Source organism: Bos indicus, chromosome 10, assembly GCF_029378745.1.
Source record: "Bos indicus isolate NIAB-ARS_2022 breed Sahiwal x Tharparkar chromosome 10, NIAB-ARS_B.indTharparkar_mat_pri_1.0, whole genome shotgun sequence".
Classification (NCBI taxonomy): domain Eukaryota; kingdom Metazoa; phylum Chordata; class Mammalia; order Artiodactyla; family Bovidae; genus Bos; species Bos indicus.
In genome coordinates this window covers 68,797,579-68,821,687 of record NC_091769.1, presented here as the reverse complement: position 1 = coordinate 68,821,687, position 24,109 = coordinate 68,797,579, and the positions used below count along the sequence as shown (strand labels likewise).

General features: G+C 37.9%; 1 protein-coding gene across 1 annotated transcript in view; it reads right to left on the bottom strand.

Moving 5' to 3' along the window:
- TMEM260 (transmembrane protein 260) overlaps nucleotides 1–22,179 on the bottom strand; it is a 72,000-nt gene extending 49,821 nt beyond the window's left edge. The window contains 4 exon segments of the mRNA XM_070797648.1: nucleotides 11,161–11,312; nucleotides 12,039–12,070; nucleotides 21,908–22,034; nucleotides 22,036–22,179. Coding sequence (XP_070653749.1) covers nucleotides 11,161–11,312; nucleotides 12,039–12,070; nucleotides 21,908–22,034; nucleotides 22,036–22,068 — 344 coding nt within the window. The 5' untranslated portion in view covers nucleotides 22,069–22,179.
- Nucleotides 22,180–24,109: the final 1,930 nt, after the last annotated feature.

Genomic DNA, 24,109 nt, shown 5'->3' with positions numbered 1-24,109 from the left:
CACCAAACAGGGCAGGCTCAAGGAACCTCTCTGCTGTGTTGATCACTGCCCCAGCCACACTCTACCAAGTTGACCATCTGGACTTCATATCCTCTGGTTTTCCTTTTATGGCTCTGTGTCTTCCTTTTATGTTTTCTCCAAATGTGTTTTCTCTTCTTGCATTTAACACCTTTCAAGCCAGTGTTTCTCAAAGATTTCATTCTCAGCAAATTGTTCTCACTCTACTTTGCCTGGGTGACTTTATTCACTATCTTGACTTCACCTGCCAGCGACAAACTAAAAACAAATCTGTCTCCAGCACCACCTCTCCCTTAGTTTTGAAATTAATCTCATCTCCAACTTACTGTTGTACCCTCACCACAAAGCCACCCCAACTCTGGATGTCCCACAGAACCTCAGGGTCAGTACGTGCAAAGTTCATTTCTCATCCTCTTGCCTGAAATAATTTCTTGTGTTCCCTTAGTGAATTTCATTATCTTCCTTGTTTAGTTATCTAAATTAAGAGCCCTAGGAGTCATCATCAGAGCTCCTCTCCCTTTCCAAAATCCTGCCAATTAGACTTCATCAACATTTTATAAAATCATATTCTTCTCTCTACCCATACTCACTTCCCTAGGTCAGCTCATCTGACTCATCACCTCAGGCTCACACAATGTTGTAGGTTTATGTGCTGCCTGCTTCCAGCCCTGGGCCCACCACTGCCACCAGAGAGAGGGATCTAAGGCACACCTGAAGTTGTGCTTTTCTGTTTCAAACCCTTCAAGGGTTCCTCTTTGACTATAGAACATATTATAAGCGTCCCATGACAACAGACACAGATTTTCATGATCTGGTCTCAGCCCACCTGTAGCTTCATTTTCAACACAACCTATTTTGAACTGTGTTCCAGCAACACTGAATGACTTCTCCCTGTGCTTACAGGCTGTTTCTCTTCCACCTCAGAGTTTCTTAGCACAGAAGATTCTCTGTATCTGGATCACGGCTTTGCCTTCACTTGGCCACTCCCACTGATTGATAGTTTACAACTCAGCACAGGCTTCACCTTTTCAAGAAGTTTTCAGAAGTACTTTCGCAAAGACTAGGGCAACCGCCCCTTCTCCAGACTCTCATTAAATTAAATTTATTAATAATCTTTTATTATTATTGATTATTAATTAAATGTATTAATAAATCGGAATACGGAGATTTTCTGTATTTCTTAGTAAAAACAATCTTGAGGAATAAAATATTTTAACTGTAACTTAATCAAAACATAGTTAAGAAACCAGATGTGAGGAACTTAAAACTCTAAATAAAGTATTAACAAAGCCAATAGAATTTTTTGGACTACTGATACCTGTGATGTAGCTAGACAGCTGTGTCAGTACATTAGCACATTTAAAAGTTAAAAGAATATCTCATTTTACAAATATTTAGATGATCTCCTGGAGGTGAAAATGGCAACCCACTCCAGTGTTCTTGCCTGGAGAATCCCATGGACAGAGGAGCCTGGAGGCCTACAGTCCATGGGGTTGCACAGAGTCAGACATGACTGAGTGACTGAACACACACACACAGAACAAAGCTATGCAACTTTTGGAAACTAAATGTTTATATAATATATTATATAAACATTTATATATATATATAATTTCAGACATACTTTACCTTCACTTGTTATTGTTCTTTATTCATATTGCCTTTCACACTGATGTGTAAAGGGAGTTCCTTGTATTTTCTCAAATCTTTGTAAATCTCAAACAAAATACCTCAAAGTTTCCACTTTTTATGTCTTTTTGAGCCAAATATCAATGAATCTTTCATATCAATAAGCCACTGTGAATTCTGGATAAAGACATTAAATGTGCAAAAGACTTATCTAAGTGATGCTGCAAAAATCACATTGACAAATATGTCTGAAGGTGAATCTGGTCTTAGACTTGTTAAATAAGATGACTTAGCAAGCACTTTTATTGTCTGTTTATCAATTTTTTTTTAAGGCATGAATTCTATGAATCTGCTGACTTCTGAAAACCTCCAATTAATCTATTATCTGTTTTGATTGCTAGGGTCTTTGTTATTTTATGAGTTTGACCAATAATATTCCCAATGTGGGTTATTGAACAAATTAGTTGTAATTTGCTCTTTTGGGCAATAATTCTAACTAGAACACACACTCTACAATTTTTTTCCCCTGAAAAGGGTACAACATACCTTTGCAATTTTGGGGCAGAATTAGATTATATAAGCATAGTGAAACACTATGCATGAATGCTGGTAAATGAACTGTAGTTCAAATTTCTGGCTAAGCAATATTTCTTTTAAAAATATAGGGAAGGAATGTTTAATCTGACCTTGTTTTTTAAACATGAGTTTTAAGTGAAAATGTTATTCTGAACCCACAAAACAAGCTGTTTGGTATCATCCATAAAGTCAAATAAATAGATGGAGAGTAAATATAAATAACTCTCAAATAAGACAAAACAACTGTCTTCTACCTATAGATTAAACCTAACTCTTTTTTCAAAGAAAAATGACATAATCAAAAAACACCAAGGTGTTTTCACTTGGCAATCAAGGAGGCCTACTTTTAATTTTCATTTCATTCTTTTAAATAAATATGCTTGTACACCCATGGCGGATTCATGTCAATGTATGGAAAAACCAATACAATATTGTACAGCAATTACCCTCCAATTAAAATAAATAAATTTATATTAAAAAATAAATATGCTTAAGTAGTTGTTATTTTTTATAAAGCAACTGAAGAACAGATATATTTATTTACATTTAATGTGCTAAAAGTGATATCTTAAAATTAGCTCATTTAAATTTAAAAGACAAACAGTTTTCTACTGAAATTGATGAACCTGCTACTAATAGGAAATTGGAGGAAAAAAAGAAATTCAAATGAAGTTGTGAATAAAATGAGAACTGTTTTCAGCACAACTCACTAATAAATTGCAAAATAATCTAAAATATTTTCCACTTTAATTATGATAAATTTTATATATATATATGAGAAAAATGTTTTCTATTCTCAATCTAGAGGCTCACAGAGCCTCACAGAAGGATATCAAGGGAGCTATTTCTTCAAGTAAAATACATATTTTACAATCTAACATGACTTATAGAAAGATAACATCTTATGAGGCCATATAAAGAACACACACTTTAAACATTTCTATGAAATTTCAGTAAGACAGCCATTGTATTTTAAAAGATGTCAACAATCAAAATCAAGTTTTTACACTATTAGAGAAGCATGCTTAATTTTCAAGGTCTCAGACTAACAGAATAAGGTAATAATACAGATGATTCAAAATAACAAATAACCTAAGTTACTGAAGTTTGTTTTGTATAAATAAATCCATATTACATATATGTGACACATAAAATGTACTTTGCAGTATTTTTGCAATAAATAAATTTTCCTTATTGCCTTTTACTTGGGCTAAGGCTAAAACCATGGAGTTCACATTCCAGGGGATCACAGTGGTCAGTCACTGAGGAAAGATATACCAGGAGTATGACAGATAGGATAAGAAGGGTTCCCAAGTATTTAAAATTTCACCCAGAGAATGGAAAAATTCTCTTCTAGGCTGCGGAATATGTGATGCTTCTCAGAGAATCCTAACAAATGTGAGGCTCAGAATTCTATGAGACCTAGACAAGAAAGGTACTGATTGTGCAATAGTTTTCTCACTGATGGAATGCTATTCATCTGTTGACACAATGGATAAATTGAGGGGAGGGGGTTACAATTCACACCATTGACACAGGTTTGCTATTGATGATAAGGTGTATTTTTCTTTCTGCTACACAGTATTTGATTTTCATGTGTAGTCACATGTTTGTCTAACCCGTAATCAAAAGACAAATAACAGAAAACTGAAATTCTTTCAGAACATACATTTGACATGCTTCATAAAATTCATGAATGTATTTGTCTTCAGTGTGCAAAGAACCCAACATGGAGGGTACACTATGCTCCTTGAACATTTAAAACTCCTACTTGAAGTAAGTAATATAGAATCAAGTAGGAAGGCCACAATGCATCTGAGCATTCTTGTTAAAAAAATTATTTTTAGTGTCAACTCATATTGATGACTTAAAATGCATCAGATTACAGGGAAGAGATACAGTAAAGCAAGATACAATTAGTGGCAAATCTACTGCTCCCATCCTCCCAAGTTCTTATCTTTCTGAGTCTTGTTCATGGAGAATATACAAATGTTACCTCTGGCTCTCATTCGCAAAATCATCACCCATAGATTTCTCTCTTCAATGTACCTGGAGATGTCAAACTGGGAAACTAAGCTATTGACAGCAAAGATTTTCAGTTTCAGCTGAACTTCTCTCATTCAGTGGCAGTTCACTCAACACTCTTTCAACAAGTATGTACTGACTATCTAATATGTGCCAGGTGCTCTATGGGCAAATTATGCACACATGTGCTAAGTCACTTCAGTCATGTCTGACTCTTTTCCACCCTATGGACTGTAGCCTGCCAGGTTCCCCTGGCTTTGGGATTCTCCAGACAAGAATACTGGAGTGGGTTGCCACGCCCTCCTCCAGGGGAATCTTCCCAATCCAGGAATAGAACCCACATCTTTTATATCTCCTGGCAGGTGGGTTCTTTACCCTTAGCACCATCTGGGAAGCTGGGGCAAATTATAGTCAGTGGGTATTTGGAGAGCAGTAGAATCTAAATGTTTTTCTTGTCATTTTCAAGTTTAGACCTAATGAATATCAATCAATAATTTAGGGCCTGGTATATTAAAGTTCTATCTCTAAAGCCACCACCACCATAAGTAAAAAAATGTAAAACATTTGCATCTTTAATAAATTTGCAAATAAGCCCATTTTCCCGTATTTTATAAAAATTTACTTTCACTCCAGGTGAAATCCTACCAAGGTTTATTCTATTCCATGAGACTCTATCAATAGGAAAAAGATTGTTCTACCCCGAATTTTCAGCTACATAAATATCAACTACCAGTACGCTGAAAGGAAAAGTACAAAGTATTAGTCTTGATTTTAAAACCACCAAATAAAGTTGGGAAGAAAATGGGAAAGCTTTCATAAAGGAAAAGGGCACAAGTGAAACAGAGGGAACAAGATTATGAATAGTTCTCATAAATAAAATACAATCATGCAATTTCCATTAGAATTAAAATTTGTAAACTAATAAATGATGAAGCTATTGGAGGCTTAGAACAACTCATCTCATCAATTTATACCCAAATACCTAAAAGAAGAACAACTGAACTGAGCCTGATAGGAATCACCATCATTTACTTTACATTTGACCAAGTGTCCATAGTATGCCAAATAACTTGCACTATGCAAGGCAATATCCTCTTAAGGTACAACCTAGCTTAAAATAACTCCCAAACTACAGGTTTTCATCAATCTTGCTTGAAATGTTTAAAACCATGCAAGGCCTCAGGATGAGCTTATTACTCAATCTGGATAGTATATTTTGTATTTGGTAGCAAAACTGAAATTGGTTAAGGTATAGTTCAGAATTCTTATTCTCAAAGTCCTTTTTAACTGAAAACTTAGAATTTTTAAAATGTTAAGATTCTAAAGGTAAATGAAGTAAACTTAAAAGATCCAAATAACTAAGATCAACAGAATGGGGATATTCAACTATTTTCACTAAAAACACTAACCAACTTACTAAACAAAGTTGTCTTATTATGCAACGTTATAAAGTATATAGTAATATTTCAATTTGTTGAGTGTTTTCTACTTTTTATGGCTTTGAAAAGCAGGAAATCTATGAGTTATGATTTATCATTTTATTTGCAACTTTAAGAAATGTATACATTTATTATTATAGCCATAATGACAGATGACTAGTTCCAGTGGCAAAAATCTCGGCAGGAAACAGATTTAGCAATTTAAATGTTTTATAAGTTTTTGTAATTGGGGAAACTTTTCATAATCTGACATTTGTTAAAACCACTTATTAGAAATTATGCAGCACAGTAGCTGTGGAAATATGAGCTAGCTTCACAATTATAAAGTCAGCCTATGTAGCCCTTTTCTATTGTATATAGTGGCATAAACCCCACGGCGGCCTATCAGCTAACTGGCAGGCAGGGGGCTGCTCTATTCAAAGTGAGAGATACAAGCTGCAGGGCAAAAACCTGGCAGCTCCCATCTGACCCCACAATCCCCTACTGGTGACAGCTCCAAGCTCCATGGCAAATTAGGCCTTCTCATATTACAATTGGAGAAGACAGATTCCATTAGCAGTATCTGAAATTGAGTGGAGAGCTGCACTGTTATCAGACTTGACTCATAAGCACTGCTATTAATCAGAGCTATGATAGCATTTATATATTTCAAGCTATCTGCTGCCGCTGTGATATTCTGCTACAAAGGGTTGATGGGACTTAGGAAAGTGAACAATAGAGCTTTCTGGGAAAAGCAGAGTAAATCAAGAAAGTCTATGACTTCCGCACATTCTGAAGGGATTGTGGTTTACATAAATTTTCTCCCAATTGGAGATTGAGCTCTTCCTCATCTTACACATGGGATTTAGTTGTCACTCAATGGTAACAGCTGTGAAAAGGTGAAGCGGCCCACCGCTCAGAATATTGCCTTTGCTTTTAAAGCAATTAACCCATGAACAGGAGGATACCTGGTGATATCAAAGGGATTAGGCCAGGCAGTGCATTATTAACATTTCCTTGAACTAATTCTAACTCTGACTAGCTGTCAGAAAAGACTCTACAGTCTTAAAAAAGAGTTTTTGCCCTGCTTTTTTCCTTCAAAATGAAGTGCTGCTATTTGAGCCTAATATGGCCTTCTACTTATAAGAAAATGCAAATGAACCAAGCTCTTAATATGCTTAGCCAGTCTGAGTCAATGCAATTTTAATACAAGTATGAGAGAAATATATGATCAATTAACCAGGGATCAAGACAGATATTCTCCTGAAAGGAAATTAATGCTCCAGTACTTTCCATTCTTCTTCAACTACAAAAACTTGGCGACTATTTGTTACTTATGCATAGTTACCTCTGAAATTAGGAAGAGCTTCACATTATTCTCTATGGCAATAATCTAAAATACTCTTTGAGCTGGAAAATCCAAATGTCTCTTAAGCAGGAGATTCTACATACTCTAAGGTATGGCATTTTAATTTTCAATTCTTTATTGAATGGAATCTTAGCTGAAACCCTAAGAACAGCAGACACAGTGCTCAGAATCAAGTGTTCCTATTCCAAAAGTTTAATCAAATTAATTTTTAGTAGTGGCAGAATGTTTAGAAATGTTTACATAACTTATAAAAAATAAAATATTGCACAAACAAAATACTGGCACAAAACAATCTACCAGGAGATATTTAAATATCACTGAAATTGGCTGTAAGTTCTTTGTAGTAAGCAGGCAGAGTTTCAAGATACCTTTAATTATAATTAATATTCACATATTCTAGGGAACCTGCTTGATATTAAGAGATCTGATTTCTTACTGTAAAACCTTAATGGAGTTATAAAGTTTTTTAATGCAAGCTTCCTGAAACAGTGCCTTTTAGAAAAAGAAAAAAATTTATTAAAAAAAATTTTATTTAAGAGTAACTTTGCCTTTCTCTAAAATAAGCACTGAATTTGATTATAAAAACTAAAAAAATTTTACTTTCAATTCAAATGAGTGCACAACAAATGTTGCTGAATGAGTTCTGCTACAGTTCCATTTGGCCCATACTAGTTTGAAAAGGATATGCTGACTCTCAAGCCTGTTGAGAACATATTCCCTGCCCTGGAACTTATCAAAAAAATAGGACACTAGAGATGCTTTCATCTGAGATCATAAGCAATTTAAATCTTCCCTCAAGTAAAGGATTGTTATATGATACTATCAACAGAGTCCATTCTCTGCCAGTGATACCAGAACATATACAATGGAAGCATGTTAATGACAGTGAGTTCAGTACTCCTTCCTTACTAAGTACATGTCGATAGGATCTAGTTTGAGGTTTTTAGAAAATAAGTTTGAAATTCATGTACTAAGCAAAGCTAAACAATGTTCGTATTAGTGATTTATAGGACCTATAACTTTTACGTTTTTGTATTAATAGGATTTGCAAATTTCAAATATGACACTTTTAAATACCCTTCTGTCAAACTAAAAAATCATTTACTTCATTGGCCTTCAAAGGAAAAAAAAAAAATCCCAGTTCCTCTAAATCACTTAACTGTAGTACAGAGTCTTAAATGCACAGATGTACACATTAATAAAATGAATACTATTTCCTATAAATGAAATGTATTAGATTAAACTCCTTTAACATAATCATGCTTTAAAATATCCCCTTAGGGGACAATACATAAATAAATACATGCAGAAATAACTGCCCCAATCTTACTATTCTTAATTCAGTAAAGTACAGTGACACATACAGCTTTCAATGTACTGTTTTACTCATATCCTTTCTACCTCAGCAAATATAAAAGAATTCTTGCCAACCATTAGGAAAGATTGACAAAAAATGCAGTGTTAATGACATCTTATAGGCTTTTAAAAGCAAAAGAAAGATGAAAGAAAAGCAAAAATTACATAGTAATTGGCAACAACGAAGTAACTGGTCTTTCAATCCAAGTCATGTTTACTGAAAAAAATGGAGCTTTTTACATCAACATATTTAAACAGAAATTTGCTTTTGAAATACAATCTTTGTTTAAAAGGTACAGAAGGTCTTTATGTCCACCCCAAGAGCTAAATATAGTGAATGCTCTGTGAACAATTACCTGAAAAAAACCTAAACCTGTTAAAAGAATTAATTTCCTGCACACCAGTCAGCACTAATCCTACATGTACAGTAATGTTCTCTTAAGTGATGAGGGAAAGAAAGAATACAACTGTCTCCAGGATCAAAACCCCTCAATATTCAACAAGAAAATGGAATGATGACTTGGTCGGTAGATAAATAAAGTAGTGAAATGTCTTCTGAATGAGTTCTGATGAAGGAGTCAACCTGTGAAGGAATACATTTACTGTACGCTAGGACTGGAAAAAAGCCGTCACTGTAATGGCTGCACAAAAACCGCGTCCTGCTGTTGGGTTTATATTCACAGAAGGAAGGTTTTAAAGGTTAAGTTCAGGTCATTTGACAAATGAAATTGTAACAAGCCAGCTGACATTGTATAATGTCTTCTTCCACTCGATCAATAGGCTACTGTTAGTCCTATTACCATAGAGATGGCTTGCTCTTTCCCGAAGGGCGGCCATTGTTTGACAAAACAGATTTGCCACTTGAACTAGGTTGTTCCCAAAGGACGTGTACCTTGTCAATTATCTGTATTCAAAATAATGAAGTATTTTCATATTAAAATTACATGAGAGATAATATTGTTAGGACACATCTCAGAAGAAAGTAACTTTTCCAAAGTACTAGATTACTAAAACTAAGCAAATATCCAGTCTATTAAGAGTTTTTGTTTTAAAACATGTCAGTAAGCATATGAATTAATCATTAAGACCATATATTAAAATAAAATGGTCACAGGTCTGTGTGCTGATCTAAAACCCATTATAATCAAGCATAATAATTATAGCTATTTTAAAATGCAGACAACTCAAAGGAAAATTACTGTCCCAAACTATTCGGATTCTGGAAAGACAAAGAATTTATATATGATTTTTGCAGTGGTTTTTATGTGGAAGGGCATCAACAATTAATATAACAAAAAACCATGGAAAAGTTTTAGAAAACAAATAGCTTTACTTGCTTTAAGAGACAGCTACAGCATTTAATATGTGTATATGTTGTAGAAATAATCTAAAATACAAATGAACTAGCAAAACAAATATTAGTTTTAAAAAAAAAAGGCTTTGTCTTAAATATCTTATGAAAATTAGTAATTCATACATTTAATACAGAACTGGTATGTTCTAAATTTCACTCTAGATATTTAAAATAGTTTTTCTCTCAATGAAAATAATGATACAGCCTTAATTATAAAATAAGACCAGAAGGAACAATTCTAATAATAATTACTCTAATCATTTAGAAAAAGTATTCATAATACTAATTAATCCAAGCAAAAATGTTAAACATTTAATACTTAAAGATATGGCTATCACTGAAAACCTGTAAGACTGAAATAAAAACAAATTAAATAATACAGATAAACGTTTAGGAATGATCAACAATTACAATTTTGAATCTGAAACTTTCCACAAATAGATTTAATAGTAATTTTTAGCCATAGTAACTTTTACCTTCTTACAAACAAGCAAAGGGAATTTAGAAAGAATTTAGTCAAAGGGCAGTAATATGACAAATGTAAATAAAACAGTCTCCAAAAAGGACTTTTGAAATTTTCTATTCAAATTATACTATATTTACATACAAAATTATTTGTTTTTATAATAAAATCTGCAATACTTTTTGAAAGAAATGTTTTAACTTGGTTTTTCCTTTTTAGAAAGTATAATTTGTAGTTTTGACTATAATCCTTTCAGGCGTAGGTTAGACTGAGTTAGTACTGAAAGCGAGAAACAGCAAAGACAAATACAGATTACCAAATCCTAAACTAATGACCTGTTTTTTTAAAAGTAGGGTAGCCTTCCAAACTAGGAAAGCCTTTCATTATGAAGTAAGTGGTGTCTCATTTGCTTGTTTTCCCTACAGCTATACTGTAACAAAGTGAAACCTTACTAAAACTACATTCCCAAATTGATTTCCTTAGTTAATAGCCTCATTTCAAAATGTATGCATGTGCATATTTAAAATACAATATAATTAGGTATTAGCTCTGGACCTGATAGGCAGCTGCCTATCAGCAATACTGTGAGTAATTAAATAATATTTACCATTTACCAAAAGAAGAACTTCATACTGTTAAACTGGCCCATCTGCATCTTCCTAAAATGACAAACATTATTAATTCTGCCTAAACAGAGAATTGTGATAATGAACTGGTGACACTTTCTCTCCACTGTATGAAGCAGAACCAACTGTGTAATCATTTGAGGGTCAAACACATATGAAATTACTGTAAATTGAGAAAGTGAAATCACATGAGTGATTAGGAAAACCATTTAAGCAACAAAAGGTGTTCTTTGGGGTTTTTTTTTTTTGTCATGTATGTACATGGGCCATAAGAAAGCTCCATCTCCAATTAGTTAAAATTAACTTTAACTAATCAACTACTTTACCTGAAAACGGTGAAAAAAAGTAAAGCTGCAGCTGCTGCTCCAAATAAGCCACACAGCAGATTGACTCGGTAGGCAACCGAACCAAAAGGAAATAGTAGAATTGCCAGTTTAGCCACCAGAGTAAACAAAGGGTAGCCAGGAGGGTGGGCAACCTAAGGGAAAATTAGCAACAGTTAGGAGGTTTCCATCTAGTTTTAAAGGAACAGTCACACTGGCTTTCATTGAAAAGTAGCCCTTTTCCCAGGCAAGTATAAAGATTAAGAGACAATGACTAAATGTTTGAATAGTGGTTTTCTATTGTAATCCTCTTGTGCCAATACAAATAAATATTTTCTTTAGTGGATTTGGCAGCGTCTATCACATGGTGTGTCACCTAGAGAAAGGGTGACATATTTCATTGTCAGTTCTTAAGCAGTTTGTTCTCTGGGTTCACAGTACATTAGGGTCATTTAAAAGGCTATTGAAAAAAAGCCGGTTCTGAAATATCGCATTGGTTAGAAAGTTGAAAGACCACACTGCTATCGGATTACCACCATGCTGACAGTCCTAAGGTCTTGCCTAAAGGGATCATACACCATAATAAAGTTTATTAAATAATAAACTTATTAAAACTGTTAACCCGATTTATTTTATTCTCCATAGCTTATACAAAATTTGGGGTGATAATAAGCCAGCTACTGTATATATAGTAAAGGCTTTGCTTTATAATTTAATTGGATTTAAAACTTAAAGTAAATTGTCACGTACTGTACTTATAAGTTACTAAAAACTGGGGTTTGAAAATAAATTAATCTACTTTACTCCATGCTTAATTAAACTTTCTTAATTCCTAAAACTGTTAATGAGAGCATTGATTAAACAATAAAACTAATACTTACTCCAAGCTCATGTGCGGCTGTGATCAGTTCCCCTGTGAAAAAATAATGTAAAACCAATAATTACTATTAGAAAATGACACTCCTCCAAAGTTTTCAAAATCCAAATGCTTGCATTGGGGTTTTGCATTAATTTGACTGGATAAAACTGTAAATCTGTAGAGATTTAACAGCATGAAATAGTCTCAGAGTATTTTCTCCCTTAGGTCTCATTGAACAAACTATCTTTGACAGTTTTTAATAACTGGTCAGTGGAAATATAGGTGAATTCTAGTTTCTAAAAATGCTTATTTTAAACAAGCTCCTACTATAGGAGGGAATAATATCCAGTATCTTGCAATAACCTATAATGAAGAATATGTAATATGTATAACTGAATTACTTTTCTGTACACCAGAAACTAACACAACATTGTAAATCAAGTATACTTCAATTTTTTAAAAAAGCTTACTTTCCGTCCTGAAGGTTGTTTACACTTGCAAATATATAAAAACTCTTACAGAGCATTAGTGTAAAACGCTGTTATCCCTCAAGAATTTAGTGCAAAACTGCCTGTAAAAATGCAACCTTATATGTAAAATGAGCAGAAGCTGGATTTGAACAGTCTATAAAATGTGCCTTTCCGCCCTAAGCTGGCATTTAGATACCTTCTCTACATTCATTACCCTGGATATTTTTAAACAATTGCCAAATGCTTATTAACTGCAGGTTATTTTGGCAAGCTTTGATTACCACAGCACATTTTTTTTCAAACCATTAAATCACCATGTCATTTACATAGTTCTTTGTAATTCCTCAACATTAGCAATTACTTCTAAAATTATGATGTAGTAATTCAGTGCCTATTTGATAGTCCTTTTAGTATCCAGGGACTATTTCTGACTCATTCCTATATACATAATACTGTACAGTTTAAGAAATCAATCAATATTAACTGATTTATGAAAGTTAAAAATTATCAGAAAATGTATTAATGTCTATTTTCTATCCTTCAGTGGCTATCAATGTCCTTCATTTCTAGAACCCTGATCATATTTTAGACCTTTTCTCTTGTCCTGGGCTATGGCAGTAGCTTTTGACCAATATTCTATTTCAATTCATCTCCCTACTGAAATCACTAATTACTGCCACCCCCACCCCCACCCCCCGCCCCGCCAGAGGTCAAGATTGTTTTCTTAGTCTAAAATTTCTCAATGGCTGCTCTCTGCCCACTGAATGAAGTTGATTTCTCATTGTGACACCTAAGCCCTCTACGGCTTCTGGTTTCTTTCCCAAGGCTTATGTCCATGAAACTTAGGCTCACCTCTGTCAGATCGGGCTCCCCACTGTTACTCTGAAATGGTCCTCTTTTGCACCTCTTATCACTCACTTTCTCACCCAGCATTCTCTCCTAAATCCTTCAAGGCCTGGTTCAATTGTTACCTTCTCAGTGACACCTTTCCTTACACATACCCCTCCCCAGCTTCACCCATTAGAATTAATCACTTCTGCCTCCTTCATAGAACCTGCCTGAACCTATTTAGCACTTCTTTAGATTGCTTTCTATTCTGGTTAGTTGTTTTCATTTGTCTTTTCCACTAAGTTATCCATTTTAGGGTTCTGTCAAGAAGACATCGGCACCTCTCCCTCCTGTGCCACCCAGAAGAGTCCCGCACATAGAAGATGACAAAAAGACTCAGACATCCCCATCAGGTGGGATAATTGCTCACTTCAGAGAAGCCCCACAAGGGCATGAAAGACAGATACTACTCACTTAAGTCACATGCTTAAGGACATCTTTGAAGTCTTCCAGAAAAATTCAAGAACATCTTAGAAGACAAAAGCCCTTTTTGTATCTTACACAAATCATTCATGGTTTTAAAATGCTTAAAATAACCTTCCCTTTGTAGATACTGTTACCAAAACTGTATTTATCATTTTATATTCCAAAATGGGTTTGCTCTTATGTGTTCAGTCCCAAAAGGTTTTAATTAATTTCTGATTCTTACATTTCTGTAAGTGCAATGAAGCACAGTTCAGTTCAGATTTTCAAGGCCACTATTCATTCTCCTCAAATAAAAATGTATTTAGAATTACATCTAACATTAAGAAAAATGCCCTCTTTTCTCTTACCATTGAAAAGTCAATATACTGTTATTCTTTGTGGGAGTTGTTGGTAGAAAGATGAATCTTGAATGTTACAAACCTCCATCACCAACTCTTTTCGTATGTGAATTAAAATCTAAATAGAAAAGATGCTAGTGTTCAAAGTCTATTATGTACCCTTGATAAAAAGCTAAAGAGAAGCACTACTCTTAAAATTGAACATGATACAAAGAGAAATAATTAAAAAAAAAAAAAAGCCTTCTGGCACCTTGCTTTCCCTCAATCAACCCTTTACACTAGGGTTCGATGGGTCAGTGGTAAAGTGTCCACCTGCAATGCAGGAGATGTGGGTTTGATCCCTGGACCAAGAAGATCCCCTGGAGAAGAAAATGGCAACCCACTCCAGTATTCTTGCCTGGGAAGTCCCATGGGCAGAGGAGCCTGGCAGGCTATAGTCCATGGGGTTCAACAGAGTTGGACAGTACTTAGCAACTAAACACAATTTGTCAAATATAAGTCCTACTATACCTGTATCAGAATTACCTGGATGCCTTTTAAAAATGAAGATTCCTTGACCATAACCTAAATCTCCTTACACAACACCCTTTGGAATCAGGGCCAATGTTTTCCAGGCAATTCTCAAGTATCAATATATTCAAGCTTGAGAACCACAACTTTGTCTGGGACAAAAATGGGTGGCAAACTCAGAGTAGTTAGTAGATGTTTCACCTTTACATAACCCAGATCCCTCTGTATGTTAAAAATATATAAATATACATATAAGCTAATTTATTTTTCCCAAGAATAACAAACACAAGTGAAGGCTAGATTCCCAACCTTTCCTCTAAATGACCAGGAATGCTTTTGCCCATAAATCAACAATGTGTATCAAGTGGTACAAAAAGTAGTTTTGGCTAGGCCACACAATGTGATGGATTCATGAAGTATAATTTAAGACTTATTAGGAAGAAGAGTATATGCTTTATGTTGGTCTTGAGATGCATTCTGTTTATTGGTTAAAAAAAAATTCATAAAACATGAAATCTAAAGAGAACAGTACATTAAACACATAAGCAAAATTATCAAAGATGTGATTTACAAATTTTACTGGCAACATTGGAAAAGTTTATTTAGCATTCTCAAAAAAATGAACATAAAAATATTAGAAGCAACTACTATCCAGCGTCAAATGAAACAAATCAGAATACCTAAAAAATCTGATAACTCTAAGTGAATAGATAACTTTATTCTTTTGGGAAAAAAATAAAAGACATTATTAACGAAAACAAAGTAACAATTGTAATGGTGTGGGGCAGGCGCCAGATATAGCAGCCCCACTTAGCTACTGGTCAGCACCATAGTGGACCCTCCCCCTCTTCTGTATAAAAGGAATCCAAATTTAGGTTGTTTTGTGTGTGTGTGTGTATAAACTTTTTATTTTGTATTGGGGTGGTGGTGGTGGTGGTGGTGTAGCCCTCATAATTAACAAAAGAGTATGAAATTGTACTTATACAGTACTTAGGTGTAACCTCAAAAATGACAGAATGATTTCAGTTCATTTCCAAGGCAAGCCATTCAACATCACAGTAATCTAAGTTTATGCCTCTACCACCGATGCCAAAGAAGCTTATCAGTTCTATGAAGACCTAGTAGATCTCCTAAAACTAACACCGAAAAAAGATGTTCTATTCATCATTGGAGATTGGAATGCAAAAGTAGAAAGTCAAGATATACCTGGAGTAACAGTCAAGTTTGGCCTTGGAAAACAAAATGAAGCAGGGCAAAGGCTAACTGAATTCTGCCAAGAGAATGTACTGGTCATAGCATATACCCTTTTTCAACAAATCAAGAGACTACTTTACACATGGACATCACCAAATGGTCAATACTGAAATCAAATTGATTACATTCTTTGTAGTCGAAGATGGAGAAGCTGTATACAGTTAGCAAAAATAAGACCTGGAGCTGACTGTGGCTCAGATCATCAATTTCTCATAGAAAATTCGCTAGTGGCTCAGATGGTAAAGAATCCGCCTGCAATGTGGAAGACCTGGGTTCAATCCCTGGAGTGGGAACATCCCCTGGCGGAGGGCATGGCACTCTAGTATTCTTGCCTGGAGAATCCCCATGGACAGAGTCCATAGGGTCGCCAAGAGGTGGACACAACTGAGCGACTAAGCACAGCACAAAGAAAACCGGGAAAAACACTAGGCCAGTCAGGTATGACTTAAATCAAATCCCGTATGAATTCGCAGTAAAGGTAACAAATAGATTCAAGGGACTAGATCCAGTTAACAGAGTGCCTGAAGAACTAAGAACAGAAGTCCACATATTGTATAGAAGGTGGTGAACAAAACCATCCCAAAGAAAAAGAAAAGCAAGAAGGCAAAGTGGTATCTGAGGAGACTTTACAAATAGTGGAAGAAGGAAGAGAAGCGGAAAGCAAGGGAGAGAGGGAAAAGTACGTCCAATTAAATGCAGAGTTCCAAAGAATAGCTAGGAGAGACAAGAAGACCTTCTTCAATGAACAGTGCTTAATAATAGAAGACAATAACAAACGGGGAAAGACGAGATCTCTTTAGGAAAATTGGAAACATCAAGGAAGCATTCCACCCAAAGAAGGGCACAATAAAGGATAAAAATGGTAGAGACCTAATAGACCCTGAAGAGACCAAGAAGAGATGGAAAGAATACATGGAAGAACTGTATAAAAAGATCTTAATGAATTGGATTACTATAATGGTGTGGTTAGTTACCCAGAGCCAGACATTCTGGAGAAAAAAGTCAAGAGGGCCTTAAGAAGCACTGCTGCTAATAAAGCTAGTGGATGTGATGAAATTCCAGCAGAACTATTCAAATCCCTAAAGGATGATGCCATCAGGTTTTGCATTCATTATGTCAGCAATTTGTCACCCTGCTGATTTAACTTATATGCAGAGTACATCATGCAAAATCCTGGGCTAGATGAAGCACAAGCTGGAATCAAGGTTGCCGGGACAAATATCAATAACCTCAGATATGCAGATGACACCACCCTTATGGCAAAAAGTGCAGAACTTAAGAGCCTCTTGATGAAGGTGAAAGAGGAGAGCGAAAAAGCTGGCTTAAAACTCAACATTCAAAAAAGTGAAGATCATGGCATCTGGTCCCATCATTTCATGGCAAATAGATGGGGAAGCAATGGAAACAGTGAGACTTTATTTTCTTGGGCTCCAAAATCACTGCACATGTTGACTGCAGCCATGAAATTAAAGGACACTTGCTCCTTGGAAGAAAAGCTATGACAAGCTTAGATAGCATATTAAAAAGCAGAGACATTACTTTGGCAACAAAGATCCATCTAGTCAAAGCTATGGTTTTTCCAGTAGTCACGTACGGATGTGAGGGCTGGACCATAAAGAAGGCTGAGCACCGAAGAATTGATGCTTTTGAACTGTGGTGTTGGAGAAGACTCTTGACAGTCCCTTAGACTGGAAGAAGATCAAACTAGTCAATCCTAAAGGAAATCAGTCCTGAATATTCATTGGAAGGACTGATGCTGAAGCTGAAACTCCAATACTTTGGCCACCTGATGCGAAGGGCTGACTCATTAGAAAGACCCTGATGCTGGGAAAGACTGAAGGCAGGAGGAGAAGGGGATGACAGAGGACGAGATGGTTGGATGGCATCACCAACTCAATGGACATGAGTTTGAGCAAGTCCTGGAAGGATAGGGGAAAGGATAGGAAAACCTGGTGTGCAGTAGTCCATGGGGTCCCAAAGAGTCAGACATGACTGAGCAACTAAACAACATCAGCAAATCTGGAAGACCCAGCAGCAGCCATAGGACTAGCAAAGGTCAATTCTCATCCCAATTCCCAAGAAGGGTGGTACAAAAAATGTGCTAACCATTGGACAATTGTACTGATATCCCATACTAATAAGGCCATGCTTAAAATCCTGCATGCTAGGCTTCAGCATTATGTGAACCAAGAACTTCCAGATGTCCAAACTGGGTTTAGAAAAGGAAGAGGAACTGAAGATGAAGTTGCTAACCTTAACTGGATTATAGAGAAAGTAGGGGAATTTCAGAAAAACATCTGTTTCATCAACTACACCAAAGCCTTTGACTGTATGGATCATGACAAACTGTGGAAAGCTCTTAGATGGGAATACCAGACCATCTCACCTGTCTCCTGAGAAACCTGTATGTGGGTCAAAAAGCAACAGTTAGAATCCTATATGGAACAACTGATTGGTTCAAGATCAAGAAAGGAGTACGACAGGGCTGTCTGCTGTCACCCTGTTTGTTTAACCTACACGCTGAGCACATCATGAGAAATGCCAGGCTGGATGAGTTATAAGCTGCAATCAAGATAGGTGGGAGAAACATCAACAACCTCAGATATGCAGATGATACCACTCTAATAGCAGAAAGTGAAGAGGAACTAAAGAGCCTCTTGATGTGGGTGAAGGAGGAGAGTGAAAGAGCCAGCTTAAGACTAAATATTAAAAAACCTAAGATCATGGCACCTGCCCATTACTGCATGGCAAATGGAAGGGGAAATGGTGGAAATAGTGACAGATTTTCTCTTCTTGGGCTCCAAAATCACTGCAGATGGTGACTGCAGCCATGAAATCAGAAGACAATTGCTTCTTGACAGTTAAGTGATGATAAACCTAGACGGTGTATTGAAAAGCAGAGACATTACTCTGCTGACAGAGGTCCGTATAGTCAAGGCTATGGGCTTCCCAGTGGTCATGTACAGTTGTTGAGAGCTGGACTGTAAAGAGGGCAGAACGCCAAAGAACTGATGCCTTCAAACTGTGACGCTAGAGAGGGCTCCTGAAAGTCCCTTGGATGCAAGGAGATCAAACCAATTTTAAGGAAGATCAACCCTGAATATTCACTGGAAGGACTGATGCTGAAGCTCCAGTATTTTGGTCATCTGATATGAACAGATGACTCACTGGAAAAGTCCTTGATGCTGGGAAAGATTGAGGGCAGAAGAGGAAGTGAGAGGATGAGATGGCTGGACAGCATCACCGATGCAATGAACATGAACCTGGGCAAACTCAGGGAGATGGTGAGGGACAGGGAGGCCTGGCATGCTGCAGTCCATGGGCGTAAAGTCAGACATGACTAGGTAACTGAACAACAACACCTTTTTATTTTGTATTGGGGTGGTAGTGGTTTAGTTGCTAAGACATGTCCTACTCTTTTGTGACGCCATGGACTGTGAGGCCTGCCAGGCTCTTCTGTCCATAGGATTTCCCAGGTAGTACTGGAGTGGGTTGTCATTTGCTTCTCCAGGGGATCTTCCCAATTCAGGGGTCAAACCCTTATCTCCTGCATTTGCAGGTGGATTCTTTACAGCTGAGCTGCCAGGGAAACCTGGTATAGTGGATTAACAACGTTGTGATATTTTCAGGTGAACAGCAAAGGGACTCAGCCATATGTATACATGTATTCATTCTCCCCCAAACTCCTCTCCCATTCAGGCTGCCCCATAACATTGAGCAGAGTTCCATGTGCTATACAGTAGGTTTTTGTCGGTTATCCATTTTAAATACAGCAGTGTGTACTTGTCCATCCCAGACTCCTTATCTATCCATTCCTCCTGGCAAACCGCTAAGTTCCTTCTCTAAGCTTGTGAGTCTGTTTCTGTTTTCTAAGTAAGTTCATTTGTATCATTTCTTTTTAGAGTCCACATACAAGGGATGCCACGCAGTATTTCTCCTTCTGACTTACTTCACTCAGTATGACAATCTCTAGGTCCACCCATGTTGTTGCAAGTGGCATTACTTCATTTTTAACGACTGAGTAGTATTCCATTGTATATGTACCAAGGTTTTTTTTTTTTTTTTGAAGTGCTAGTCTGTCATCTTTTCAGTCTGCTAGCTTTACAATTAAAGTGGTTATTCCTTGCTCCAACAACTGTTTTCCCAATTTACTGGCCTGCTGTACAGAAAGCAAAATGAGCTTGGTAACATAATCATAAATTTTAAATAGACTTCATCACTAAATACATGATGATAGATTTAAAAGAATTTAGAGCATAGGCTAGTTAAGAGAGCACGCTCTAAATTCAATCTACTTGGGTTTTTTTCCTCTTGACTACCTCTATCTTCTACTTGTGTGATTCTGGACAGAGCTTAACCTTAGTTTTGTCATCTATAAAATAAATGAGTACCTACCTCACAGGGTAGCAGCTGGGAGAATTAAAATGGCAACCTATGTAAAGCACTTTGAACAGTGCCTGGCACATAGTAAGTGCTCAACAAGTGTTATTATTATTCATTCTAATCTCATCCTTCAGGCTCAAACAACCATAGTCAAGAACTATCAATGCTTTTTTTCAAAGGTACAGATCTATTCAACCTGTAAGTAATACTCTCCAATATCAAAGCTCTCACAACTATAAAGTTATTTCTATTATTTAGTATAAAACTTGAAAATAACTCCATTCCCCACTATACTAATGAAACACTGCTCCTATTCAATAGGATCTGAAAGAAAAAATAAAGGTAATGATGTGTAAAAGGAACATCAGGGATCTTCAATGTGGTAGGCAGCCTTGAAGATGGCCTCTAAAACTCCCAAATTCCAGTATTCTCACTGGATAACCCTCTGCCGCTGAGTATGGGCTGGACATACTGACTCACTTCCAAGAATAAAACAGGGCAGTGGTCTGCCACTGCCAAGACTGGGTTACAAAATGACGGAGCTGTAGGCAGAGGTGCCATCTCTCTCTCTCTCTGTGAAACCCCCACATCAAAGAGCTGGATGAGGTTTAGAATTTAATCCTTGTTAGGTTGAACCTTTGAGTTGACTGCACCCCAGCCCACACCAGGACAACAAACTTGTTCTGGATAAGAGTACCCACTTAAACTGCACCCAGATTCCTGATCAACAGAACATGTGAGAGAATAACCGTTTGTTGTTTTAAGCCACTCAATTTGGGGGTATTCTGTTATGCAGCAACTAAGGTGTTCAGTTTTTTTCAGTCTATAGATTCACTACCCCAAGTTTCAGCACCATTCTGACAAAATCACTGATCACTATTAGGCAGTATTAGGTGATCAGTTTGACAACAAAATAAAACCTGCATCTGCATCTCATCCCAAATACGCAACCGATTATTCATGTGATTTAAATAGCCCCGAGTCACGCTTTTCGATAGAATCAGCTTTAAGCCGCAACTGGTTTCCACTATTTTTAAGTGTTCTCCCGCAAATAGTCTGCAAGGCTGGTTGCTTTTCAACGTTCAGATTTCAACTAAAATATCACCTCCTTAGAGGCCTTTCCGGACTAGCCATCCGGATAGAGCCACTGCCTACCCAACTATCAATCACATTTTCCTCTTACTGTCTCCAATAACTTCTCCCAATACGTTGTGTTTATTCAACAGTTCGTGTATTGTCTCTGCCCGCATTACAACACTCTCCATGAAACTTGCTCGCGGCTCCTGTCAGCCCTTTTGTCTGGTACACGACAAAGACTCTGCAAGTAACACTGGTATCTGTGGACGAAAAAGGAATGGAAAGCTAGGAAGATGATCTGGAGAAGTGGAGCGGTCAGTTAAGTCCCATGAGGAGAAAGCAACCAGCCCTGTCTCGAAAGGCTGAAAACTACAAGAGACCAGAACTACAGGAAAATTACAGAAATATAAACACACAAACTGGTTTTGAAACGCAAAACCCTGCGGGGGACCCCGGCGGGAGGATGGAGTGGGCGAACTGACCAAATCTCGTGGAAACGGTCAGAATCAGGGAGGGCAGGAGGGACGACCTTGAGAGTACATTACCCGAGTCGCCCCCTGGCAGCGAGGGGGGCAGCGTGAGAGTGAACACGGCGGCCACAGCGGCGAACACGGCGACGCCGCCGCAGAGGCCCCCAGCGCCCCGCGCCCCCACTCGGGCTGCCTGCCCCCCAAGCCGGGCCCCCGCCGTCGCCATGGAGACCCATGGGCCAGAGGGGACCAAGAAAGGAGGACACGGCGGGCCCCAGAAGTCGGGGCGCCAGGAGCCCACAAGGCGAGAGGCGAGCTCGGCACTAGGCGGCCGCGGCAGCTTCCGGGTCGGGCCGGACCGCACCTTTCTGCGCCGGCGCCGGGGTAGAAAATGCGGGATCTCGTGGGACCCAGGCCCGGGCAGCCGTCAGAGTGCCCGGGGTGTACAGAATTATAGTGTGCTTTCCACTGGCGCATCACAAGGGACAAACCTTGTTTTAACAGAGGAAGCCTGGGCCGCCGTCGCTATGGCCTCCCCCACTTCCTGGCCACTTGGTCGGGTCTGACAGAGACGGGAGCCGGGTCGCCAAGCGGGCCGAAGGAAGGGTAGCGACTTCCCCCGGAGGTGTGGGGTGGAACTGCACGAGGGGCCCCAGCCCGCCAACCCGCAATGTGCGCCTAGTTAGTCAACATACACCTAAATCACATGTTTACTGCGAGTAATTATATGCCCGTGTGCTAATTGTTAAATCGCCGAGTTATTTTCAGAGAGATTAAAGAAAGCTAATTGGTCTTTTTTTTTTTCTTTTCTTTTCTTTTCTTATAGCATGAGGAAAACTTGGGAGATGAGTTGAAAAACTTGAGTTTCTGAGGTAGTACAAATAATTTATATCATGATAAAATTGTCTCCTACATTGATGAGGAGGAGTGTTTCTGTGAAGCTTTGACCATGCGGTGGAAAATGAATTGAAGTCACTGCATTTTCCAGTTGGCTGCAATACCAGAAAGAATGGGGACTCTTACACCAGCACAGAGAATGGTTCTTGGTAAAGTCTTTAAGCTTACTTTATATAGTATTGTAGCAACTATTCTGGAGTGGGAGGGGAGGTGGATATCTCCCTGGAACGCATCTCAAAAGACACTGATCAGTGATGGTCTAAAACGTGTTATAAGCAAGCTGACAGGAACATAGAGTCTCAAACGTAGAGTGACTTAACACACCTGTGTAGACTGGCAGCCATGGCGCCAGCATTACCTTGGCCTTTCTCAGGTACTCCATAAGGCTGTCTCTGCAGGATTGCGAGTCCCTGGAGAACCGGTAGGAAGCCTCTAAAATGCTCCCCGTAATCTGACTCCCTGTATTCACTCCTTTATGCAAATCCTCTCCCCTTGAGTGTGGGCAGGACCTAGTGACTCACTTCTAGCAATAGAATAAAACAAAAGTGATGGAGGTCACTTTGGAGATGAGGTTATAAAAGACTGACTTTTCATCTTTCTTGCACTCCCCACCATGGGCACTACCTCGCTGCCCTCCCACTTGTTCACTTTGATGAAGCCACTTAACCAGGTTGTGAGCTGTCTTATGGAGCCATCCACATGGCAGGGAACTGAGCATCACCCCCGGCCAGACAGCCCACGCAGAGCTGAGGCCCTTGGTCCAACAACCTGTGAGGAACTGAATCCTGCTAATCCCTCCTAAGGGATCCATCCTGCCCCATGGGATCCTTGAAGTAATGACTTGCCTCCGCCAAGGGCTTGATTGCAGCCTTCGAGAGACCCAGCTAAGTCTCACACAGATTGCTGTCCTGCAAAAACAGGACAGCAATAATAATAAATAATAAATGCTGTTGTCCACTAAATTTGGGGGTCCTTTGTTGCTCAGCAATAGGTTACTAAGACAGCCTGCCTTCCATTTCTTTTTTTTTTTTTTTCCTTTATTTTTCTGCTCTGCGTCTTTGTTGCTGCACAGGCTTTTTTTAGTGGCCAGGAGCAGGGGCTACTGTTTTGTTTGGGGGCTTGGGCTTCTCCTTGCAGTGGCTTCTCTTGTGGAGCATAAACTCTGGGGCTCCCTGGCTTCGGTAATTGTAGCTCAAGTGCTCAGTAGTTGCAGTTCACGGGCCCTAAAACCTGGGCTCAGAAGTTGTGATGAGTGGAGTTTAGTTACTCCAAAGCATGTGGAATCTTCACAGACCAGGGATGTCCCCTGCATTGCAAGGCAGATTCTTTCTACTAGGGAAGTACCGTTCCATTTCTTTTCTAAAAGAACATGCTAGTGAG